The sequence below is a fragment of the Apium graveolens genome, chromosome 3, assembly GCF_009905375.1.
Source record: "Apium graveolens cultivar Ventura chromosome 3, ASM990537v1, whole genome shotgun sequence".
NCBI lineage: Eukaryota > Viridiplantae > Streptophyta > Magnoliopsida > Apiales > Apiaceae > Apium > Apium graveolens.
This window is the reverse complement of record NC_133649.1, coordinates 103,253,479-103,264,522: the sequence shown is the minus strand read 5'-3', so window position 1 is coordinate 103,264,522 and position 11,044 is coordinate 103,253,479. Positions and strand designations below refer to the sequence as shown.

The 11,044-nt window shown below is 36.5% G+C and overlaps 1 protein-coding gene across 1 annotated transcript; it reads left to right on the top strand.

Annotated features, from left to right (window-relative positions):
- Window positions 1–709: 709 nt before the first annotated feature.
- LOC141712657 (2-oxoisovalerate dehydrogenase subunit alpha 1, mitochondrial-like) lies at window positions 710–9,897 on the top strand. Its single transcript, XM_074515669.1, has 9 exons — window positions 710–1,064; window positions 7,539–7,676; window positions 7,861–8,043; window positions 8,236–8,393; window positions 8,476–8,575; window positions 8,724–8,835; window positions 9,006–9,145; window positions 9,321–9,506; window positions 9,593–9,897. Exons 1-9 carry the CDS (start codon window positions 825–827, stop codon window positions 9,758–9,760), a joined length of 1,425 nt encoding a protein of 474 aa, XP_074371770.1. The 5' UTR covers window positions 710–824; the 3' UTR covers window positions 9,761–9,897.
- The last annotated feature ends 1,147 nt before the right edge of the window (window positions 9,898–11,044 follow it).

Below are 11,044 nucleotides of genomic sequence, written 5' to 3'. Positions count from 1 at the left end.
TGAAGTAAACGGTTCTTGAATTACTTCAATTTGACTCTGAAAAATTGTCGAATTTAGAGTGAATCTCGAACTTTCAATTACTTAATTTGTGAGTCTTCCAAAATTATCCATATATAATAAAAAGTTATTTAAAATTATTGATTGATTAGAACTTGAGGATAATTAATATAAACATTTGTCATCTAATATTATGTAAGGAAGTCCCAATTTATGTGCTAAAAACGATTATTTGTTGTATTACAATTAACACATGCTCCATAAAATTATGGTCGGGATTCATTTTGAGTTTAGTGAAAAATTAAACAATAATTCAAATTTTAAAAGTAATGGACGTTTTAATTTGATAAATATCACTTTGTATTGGGCACTTAAAGTTTTTTTTTAAAAAAAAAATATTAGTGAAAATATTAATTTCTACCGGCTCGGATCGAGAAAAATATACTCCTTTGTCTATTTTTAGTTGTCAAATTTGAATTTGGTTCAATCAAATTGACCAAAATTTATTAATATTTTATAATTTAACAAAACCGAAAAACTGCATCACTAAAAAATATATTTAATCTAATTTAATATATAATTTATATTTATTTTTATATAATATAAGGGTAATATTGAATTTTTGGTTAAAAATTCAAAATTGTAGTTATATTTTTACAGAGGTTTTAACGGTATTATATATACAGGAACAGAGGGAGGAATGCATCACAGATTCAGAGAGATGTTTATTTAGGATATTTCCCACACAGTCTTTTTTCATTAGCCTTAGCACCGGTTCACAGTATCACCTTTCTCACATATATGCATACACATACTTAAATACAAGTATGGCAATCTGGTTACAGAAATCTAGAAGCGCTTTGACAAGGCCTGGTTTGCCTGATATCCTCAACAGGAGAATTTTTTGCGGTTCATTATATCACTGCAATCCTTATATAACTAGTACATTTAGTAGGAATGAGTATCCTTTGCATTCATCATTTCTTGGCCACTCTCTTCGTTTTCGAGCTTCTCAACATTCTAAAGCTTTACAACAGGAAGATCAAGATTACTCTGTTAATGATCAGGTACCTCGTTGCTTCTCGTTTACATTTTTTTTTAATCTTTTAAGGCACTCACGGATGTGGCACAACTTGAATTTTGAAACAGTCGGGGATAGAATATCCTGTATTATTTTTATTGATTATTCAAGAATAACTGCAGGCTTAAAATGAAAAATTCAGTGATTATCATAGGTAGGTCGAGCTTCAGCATGTGTTAGTCTTAGTCCATCGACCCTGCCTGGTTCTGATTGCGTTAGCAGTTGAACTCTAGATACGAAAAATTGTAAAACGCAGAGACAAAATAAGTTGACTGATGAAACAGGTGGGAGTTGGCAAAATGATATGAATTGAATGGTAACCAATAACCAAATGTAAAAATTGTTTCTTAATTTAGTAATAGCTGAATTTGTTGGCAATAGTATAGGAATGCATCTTAATGTTATGTCTAGTTGGTTGTTGGCAAGCACACTGTAAAATTAATCGATTCAAGTAGTATGACCGTGAATGGGTTAATTATTATCACCTATGTTATTCTGCATAGTGTAGACATTATGTCTCCTCCTTGGGTCCTTCATACTTTAACGTGTATTCCCCAAGTCAAATTTAGAAAAGAAGTTGACAGATGATATAATCTTTTTTTTTTCCTTTTTTGGTAAGTTATGGCTCACCCAGAGTCACGGATACAAGCATAGGCCCCTTCCACTTGGTTAATGGTTATGCTTCACTAGTTATAGAATATCACTTTCAGTCATGTTTCCCAGTTTTATTTTAAGCACAGAAAGTATATAGGAAGATATTGTCCAACTTCTCTCCCAAATACATTTTTGGATATTAATGGTGAGCCGGTCTCTACTTCAATATTTACCTTTAAGTGGCCACATAAGTAGTTTTGAAGATAAAACTGACTGGCTGCATTACTGAATAGTTTTCGGGCATTGTTACATATCTGTCACAAGGTATAAAGCTCACAAAACTATAAGAATACAGTATTATGAAATGAAGAAGAAGGTCACCAACAATGGTGTCTTACTGAAGAAGCTAACTCATATTAAGAGAAAAGAGAGAGTTTATTATTTTTCAATTCTTATCTTTAGATCTACACCTCTAATCTATATTTATACTAACTACAAATCACTACTAACTAGCTGAGCTGGCATAACTAACTAACTGCAGTTGTCACCCTGATGTTGACATGATGCTGTTCTATTTGATAGTGTATGTTCATCATCCCCCCTCAAGCTTGGACGTGAGAAAAGATTGAGCACTCCAAGCTTGGACAGTAAAAATTCCATTGCATATGAAGGAATGGCTTTAGTGAGTAAATCTGCAGGTTGCTCTTGAGACGGAAGATAAGCTGTCTGAATAACTCCTTTTTGAAACTTCTCCCGAACTAGATGACAATCTATTTCAATATGTTTTGTCCGTTCATGAAAAACGGGGTTAGCTGCTATATGCAAAGCTGAACGGTTATCACAGAATAGTGTCACAGGTTTCAGATTCTGAACTCCTAGCTCATGAAACAGAGATAACAGCCAAGTAATCTCACAGCAGACATCATCCAGAGCTCGATATTCTGCTTCAGCAGAAGATCTTGACACAGTATGCTGTTTTTTCGACTTCCAAGAAAGCAAAGAATTACCCAACGTAATGCAATAGCCAGTTAGTGATTGTCGAGTATTTGGACAACCTCCCCAATCGGCATCAGCATAGGCTGTTAAACTCAGAGAACTATCAGAGGACAAAAAAATCCCTTGGCCAATAGTATGTTTGAGATACTTTACAACTTTTAGAGCAGCATCCATGTGACATTGCCGTGGTGATGCTAAAAATTGAGATAACACGTGAACCGAGTAAGATAAATCTGGGCGAGTGATTGTTAAATATATCAATCGACCAACTAAACGTCTGTAGGGAGCAGGATTATACAGGAATGGTGAAGTACTATCACTTAACAAAGTGTGATTCTGTTCCATAGGAACTGTAGCAATACGAGCTTGCTCAAAACCAACATCTTTGATAATGTCAAAAGTATATTTCCTCTGATTCAAGTAGATACCTTTGTCTGATCTTGCAGCCTCAATCCCTAAGAAATACTTAATGGGACCTAAGTCCTTAATCTTGAAATGACTGGCTAAGTGTGACTTAATTCTGCTAACAGTAGTAGGATTGTTTCCCACGACTAGAATATCATCCACGTACACCAAAATAGCCAGAAAACTAGTTGGCTGAGCTAGTACAAACAAACTGTGATCTGAATGAGCTTGATGAAAGCCATACTCCAGTAAAACAGACTTAAATTTTATGAACCATTCTCTGGGAGATTGTTTTAGACCATAAATTGACTTAACCAGTCTACAAACAAGAGGAACATTATCAGAATAATGAGCAAACTGAGAAGGAATAGTGTACCCTTGAGGAATAGCCATATACACCTCCTCTTGCAACTCACCATAGAGAAAAGCATTAGTCACGTCCATCTGTGTAACAGACCAATTGCTAACTGCTGCCAAAGATAATAAAACTCTGACTGTAGTCATTTTTGCCACCGGGGCAAAAGTATCAAAATAATCCAGGCCTTCTGTTTGAGTAAATCCACGAGCAACTAACCTTGCTTTATAGCGTTCCACAGTACCATCTTGATGGAATTTCACCTTATACAACCATTTACAACTTACCACTCTCTTTCCTGCAGGTAAGGGTACTATTTTCCAAGTCTCATTAGCTTCAAGAGCTGCCAGCTCAGTAGCCATAGCTTCACACCACACTGAATGTTGACAAGCTGTTTTGTATGAAGTTGGTTCAGGAACATGAGTAATATTAGCCATAAAAGCATGATAGTCAGAAGAAAACAGATTTGACATCTGAAGTGGAACTGCATTAGTAGTTGGCTTGAGAATTTTTGGTACTCCGACATAATCTTGAAATTTTGCTGGCATTTGTTTGTGGCGAACCGATCTTTCTCTGATAACCGGAGGAGCTACTTGAGTTGATGATGACGTTTGAGTCGGAGAATCTCTATATTGCGATTCTACAACAGGATGAGAGCTAGAAGTTGTAGAATTAAAATCCTCAGAAAGAGGATCTGTATATGTAGTCTGTTCTGGGTACAAATAAGGAGGAGTAGGGGAAACAATGATAGATTTAAAAGGGTAGACCTGTTCACAAAAGTGTACATCTCTCGAAACAAAAACTTGTCTTGTTTCTAAATTCATTACTTTGTATGCCTTTTGAGCAAATGGGTAGCCAATGAATATGCATTTAGTAGATCTGTCAACAAATTTATCTTTATGTGGACTATTATTTGTAGCAAAACACAAAGTTCCAAATACCTTCAAATGATCATATGATGGAGGTTTGTCAAATAAAATCTGATATGGAGACACCCCTTTTAAAAGTTGAGTAGGTGTTCTATTGAGCAAATAAGTGGCAGTGAGAATGCAATCCCCCCAGAAAGATATAGGTAAAGTTGCTTGAGTTCTTAGAGCTCTAGCAGTGTTTAAAAGGGTTCTGTGTTTGCGCTCCACAACACCATTTTGTTGTGGAGTGTATGCACAACTCTTTTGATGGATAATACCAAGAGATGAAAGATGACTTTGGAAAACTGAACTAAGAAATTCAGTTCCATTGTCAGTACGAATGTGTTTGACATCATACTTGAATTGTTTTGACACATAAGCTATAAAGTCTGTAAGTAATTTTGCAACTTGACCTTTCTCTGCAAATAGATAAGTCCATGTAGCCCGAGATTTATCTTCAACTATAGTCAAGAAGTAGCTACAATTTCCATGAGTTTTATACTTGTATGGCCCCCAGACGTCCACATGAATAACATTGAACATTTCAGTACTAACAGAGATACTATTTGGAAATGGAATTCTAGTTTGTTTAGACAGAGAGCAAACTTCACAATCTTTGAACAACACGCTGTTATGATACATATCTTTAGGCAACAAGTTCATAGAAGAGATAGATGGGTTACCCAAACGGGCATGCCATAATGAAGAATCAACTACATGTGTCTTAGCTTGATTACAAAATACTGAATAAGCAGAATAACAATTTGTCACAAGTTTGTGAGTTGAAGTAGATGATTGAGCTGGCTGATTTAGGAGGTAGAGACCGTCTTGAAGTTCACCAATCTCTATGGTCTTCTTCAAGATATGGTCCTGAATATAACAAGCATCCTTAGTAAAAGATATATCACAAGAATTTGAATTTGTGAGTTTAGGAATAGACAGCAGATTGTAGTTAAAGCTCGGTACATGAAGCACTTCAGTAAGTGTTATATTGGAATGTAGTTGAATAGTGCCAATGTGTGTGACTGTGGTTGTTTGACCATTAGGTAAATGAAGAGTGGAATTTATAGTTTGGATATCAGTCATTAGATGTAAATGAGGGGTTATATGGTCTGTAGCCCCTGAATCTATAATCCACATAGAATCATTTAACAACTGTTTATAATTTGTATGACAGACAAAATGAAGGGCAGTACCAGCTAGATGATGATGTCCAAGATTTGCATTTTGATTTGAAGCAGTATGACTTGCAGCAGAGGAGAGATCCTTAAGACTTGTCTGTATCATGTTCATTAGTTGCTGACATTGTGCATTAGTGAAAGCTCCAGATTCACTATTCTTATCAGTCTCTTCATGAACAGCATCTGAAATAACATTGTAAGCACGAGAGTTCTTAACATCAGAGTTCCTATTATTTTGAACCTTTGGTTTGGGCTTAGGCTTGCCATAGAGTCTATGCCATTCAGGATATCCGTGCACACAGAAACATTTATCCTTATTGTGACCTGTCATACTACAGATTTCACAAATCACATTACTATCTGCATTAGTCTTTAGTTTAGAGATACGAGTACTCTTGTTTCCAGAATTAGACTGAAATTGAGAAAACCTCCCAACATCATTTTGCTTCACTGCCAAAGCTATTGACTCAGATGAATCGACACTGCTAGTACCAGAGATACATTCTCTTTGACTTTCTTCTTGCATCAGTATACTATAAGCAGCACTCAAACTTGGAACCGGACTCATCAACAACAAATGTCCTCTAATTGCAGTATACTGATCACTTAATCCCATCAAGAACTGAGATAATTTTGTGCTCTTATAGAATTTATCCAGTTTCTCATTAACAGAGCAAGTGCACTTTTTACAATCACATCGAGGCACATCAGTTAGAGCATCTAATTCATCATTTAAGGAGCGAAACTTAGTGAAGTATGAAGAGACTGACATATTTCCTTGATTTAGATAGGCAATTTCTCTTCGAAGATTGAACAGTTTCGGAATGTTTGTCTGAGCAAACCTAATTCTCAAATCCTCCCAAATTTCATGAGCATCATTCAAGTACATAACACTCTGTCTAATTTCAGGAGAAACAGTGTTAAGCAGCCATGAAATTACAATATCATTACAACGAGTCTAGTAAGTAAACAGATTATCAGTACAAGCAGGCTTAACACATGTTCCATTGACAAAACCTAACTTCAGTTTTGATGATAAAGCAATACGCATAGATCTAGACCACTGATTGTAGTTGTGTTCGTTGAGAGTAACAGTGATTAAGATCATACCTGGATGATCAGAAGAGTGAAGATAATATGGTGAATTAGAGTCAAGACCTGTAGTTGCATTCAAGTACGAACGATTAGGTGTAGTAGTAGATGAACTCGCCATTAACGGAGATTGATAGCTTGAAGGTTGAATTAGATCAGCGGAAGTAATCAGTGTTGGTAATCTGGCTCTGATACCATGTCACAAGGTATAAAGCTCACAAAACTATAAGAATACAGTATTATGAAATGAAGAAGAAGGTCACCAACAATGGTGTCTTACTGAAGAAGCTAACTCATATTAAGAGAAGAGAGAGAGTTTATTATTTTTCAATTCTTATCTTTAGATCTACACCTCTAATCTATATTTATACTAACTACAAATCACTACTAACTAGCTGAGCTGGCATAACTAACTAACTGCAGTGATGTCACCCTGATGTTGACATGATGCTGTTCTATTTGATAGTGTATGTTCATCAATATCTCACGAAAAGCATATAGTAAACTCGACTTTTGTACCGTTGAGGTTTGTTGTTTCTGCAATGTAGTATGCGTGCTTTGTTGCTAATTGAACACACTCACACACATATTTGTTTTCAACAAGATTTGGAGCCTAACCCTTGCTCTCCGATAGTGGGAGTGAGAGCTATACTGCAACAACAATAGCTCTTTGGTATGCCCTGTTGTTTGATGTATGGTACCTTTTGTTTTTCATGTTGGACTTAATTCGTTGGCTCCGCGTTCATGAAATTTCAAAATACACAGTACACCTTGAGTTCAAACTTGTAATGTCAAATGAAGTAACTGGTAAATATAACTGGTCATAAGTAGAATATGTCATGCTGCTTCAAAAAAATTCACATGCACCGGTTATCTCTCCTTGTAAAGGTATATAATTTAATTTATTCTGGTTAATCCTGGTATCTCAGGACTGGGACTTTCCAGGTGGTCAAGTTCCATTTACTACCGACATGAAATTCATTGCTGGTTCTTCCAAAGACAGGATACATTGTTATCGAATTCTTGACAATAGCGATCATCAAATACTATCCAGCAATTCAGAATTGGTAATTTTCGTATCGCCGATAGCTCAAGTAATCTACTTAATACGAAAAAATCGTGATAAATTATGAATCACTTTCTTAACCATGGTGTTGAGATCTTTTAGACATTTACGAACATGATTTTTGAGAATTACAATTACTAAATTGAAGTGCTCACGAATATTTTGTTGACACAATATTCAATTAGATAAGCAAGGAACTCGCGGTGAAGTTATATAGTAATATGGTTACACTTCAAATGTTGGACACCATCTTTAATGAAGCTCAAAGGCAAGGAAGAATTTCATTTTATCTCACTTCAAATGGAGAAGAAGCTATTAACATAGCATCAGCTGCTGCACTAAGTAACGATGATGTTATCTTGCCTCAGGTTAGTATGAGATTCTTTCAATGGACCTTTGTCTTTTTGTTCAATCATGAATATCTAAAATGCTCTGCATACTTTAAAAGATACTTATCTTTTTACAATACAAAAAGAGAAAAATGGATAAAAAGATTTTGGAACTTCTATAAATCAAGAATTATGTAACTGGTTGTAATGCAAAGGAAGCTATAAATGCAGTATCGTGAACATGGAGTGCTCTTATGGCGTGGTTTCAGCCTACAAGAATTTGCGAATCAATGCTTTGGAAACAGAGCAGATTATGGTAAAGGCAGGCAAATGCCTGTTCATTATGGATCTAATAAGCTCAATTACATCACCGTCTCATCGCCTTTAGCGTAAGAACAGAACCTGTGTATGTATGACTGTCCTGTTAAGCGATCATGCATTTGCTTACATGATTCTTTTTTTCTTCAATAGTACTCAAATTCCACAAGCTGTTGGGGTTGCGTATTCTCTTAAAATGGAAAAAAAGGATGCATGCGCTGTTACTTATTTTGGGGATGGCTCTACCAGTGAGGTAACAACAATCTCAAATTAATTCTTTTATTAATATCAGATAAATATATATAGTTCTTGCAAACAAGAAGGAAAAAGGAGAAAAGAGGCTATTTGAAGTATATTACATGTGCGCCAATGTCACATTTTCGGTGATTGTAATTTGTCAGGGAGATTTCCATGCCGGTTTAAATTTTGCAGCAGTTTTGGAGGCTCCGGTTATTTTTTTTTGTCGGAACAATGGTTGGGCCATAAGTACCCCTACCACAGATCAGTTCAGGAGTAAGTGAATCATCCTTGCAAGCTCTCCTTTACTAGATGCTGAATTGTGCCTATCATGACGTTTGGTTCAAATTAATTATTTACCAGGACAACTGAATTTAGCTCTTTGTTCATATGTTTTATACAGATTTACATTTGCTCATAAAATAATCATATAGATTTGTTGGTAGGTGATGGAATTGTTGCCAAAGGTCAAGCTTATGGGATCCCAAGTATACGAGTTGATGGAAATGATGTCCTTGCTGTTTATGATGCAGTACGTGAAGCTCGTGAAATGGCTGTTAGGGAACAGCGCCCCGTTTTAATTGAGGTTCTCTCATAAGTTCATTTCTTTCACTATTTTACTAATGCAGAAGAGATGCTGTATTATTTGTATCAAAAATTAAGTGCGATATGAGAAATTAAAAGCTTTTTTAAGATGAATCTGATATATGTCCTCTTAACGTAATATATGTGTCCTTAGTCCTTACATCTTTCACTCTTAGGCTCTCACATACCGGGTAGGACACCACTCTACATCTGACGATTCCACCAAGTACCGGGCAATAAAAGAAATCCAACATTGGAAAACAGCTCGAAATCCTATATCCAGATACAGAAATTGGGTAGAGAGAAATGGATGGTGGAATGAAGAACAGGAATCCGAGCTCCGCAGAAGCGTTAGAGAACAGGTGTAGTATTAATTTTTTTGAGTTAAATAGGCAACATTTTGCTCGGATGAAACTGAGTTGTGTTTTTTCACAATGTTGTGTTGCAGCTTATGAATGCAATCCAAGTCGCAGAGCAACTAGATAAACCACTGCTGACAGATTTGTTCACTGATGTTTACCATGACATGCCATCAAACCTCAAGGAGCAGGAAAGGTCACTTGGAGAAACTATACACAAACACCCACAAGACTACCCCTCTGGTTTTGCTGTTTGAAACTCAATATTCATGTCATTCACATTCAAAATAAAGCTACAACTCAATTACTGTTTACAGTTGCTCATATATATGTTACACAAACCGCGAGACTTGGAGGCGGACATGTTATGAATTATAAGTGTTCAACATTATAATCGGTGGTTAGAGCAACGTTAGTGATCGTGGACCTGTGGTAAATAGATGGAGCTATCTATATTTTAATTTCTAACCCCCAAAATTAAATTTTGGTGCTGAAATAGCACTACGATGTGAATCTTTCTAGAAGTTAATACATGTAACCGAGGCATTTAAAAGCAATATTAAAAGTTACCCAACAGAGCCTATCATTCCAATTTAATTTGATAACCCGTACCCCTCTCTCAAACCCACTTCTCCATTAATCGTTGTTTCAACAGCCTGAGAGTATGCTGGACGATCGGGCTGATGAGTATCCGAGCACTGTCCATTTCAATGCATTATACCATAAGAGTGTGCTCGACGAAGAGGACGTTGAGGAGATTCGGTCGAGTTACCCTTGACCCGAGTGCATAGAGGTTTGCAGGGCTAAGCCTAACGAGAGGACTTTCAACCTCAGCCCCCAAAGATTATTCATGTACAAGGCAGCCCTAAAGTCCAGGTTAAGGTTTCCATTGCACCCTTTTATCCCGAGGCTCCTTGTCGAGCTGAAGATCCACCCATGTTAGCTTTATCCCAATGGGTGGGCTTTCAGCATCGTCTTCGTAGTGATGTGAAATGACCTGGGCATCCCACTGAGTGTCACAATGTTCTGAAGCATCTTTATGCTGAAGGCGTCTCCTTTGAACATGTCTAGCTAGGTCATTCTACAACATAGGCATCATGTTCCTCACACGGTGAATACAAGTTCTCTCAATGACTCTATTCATCATTGGAATAAGAAATTTATAGTCTCGGAATGGAAAGAGAGATACTGGGGGGTATGCTTGAGACGCAACTTCAGCATTCCTGTTGACAACTCTCACTATATCCTTCATCTTTCAGATACCGAGCTTCAGGACCATGATCTCCTTAAGTTTGTTCTTTTATTTGTTTTTATTTCATTTTGTTTTAGCTGTTGAGGCTCTTGATGCCATGACTGACAAGAGGGACGTGGTTACGGTGAGGATGGAAAGGGATGCAGCTAAGCAAGTGAACCGAATTCCCAAGGTCCCTGCATTTCTTGAAGCTTCTGGCTCTGACAAGAAGAGGGCCAAGGAATTTAATAAAAATATGAAGATTCCTTTTGAACCTTCATATGGTATCTCTAACAACGATTCGGTGATT

Bases quoted from the DNA above. Each gene is read 5' to 3' on its own strand.
- LOC141712657 (XM_074515669.1), top strand. From the start codon at position 825: ATGGCAATCTGGTTACAGAAATCTAGAAGCGCTTTGACAAGGCCTGGT. The intron at 1,065-7,538 runs GTACCTCGTTGC...CTGGTATCTCAG, and splicing joins ATTACTCTGTTAATGATCAG to GACTGGGACTTTCCAGGTGG. The intron at 8,836-9,005 runs GTAAGTGAATCA...ATTTGTTGGTAG, and splicing joins TACCACAGATCAGTTCAGGA to GTGATGGAATTGTTGCCAAA.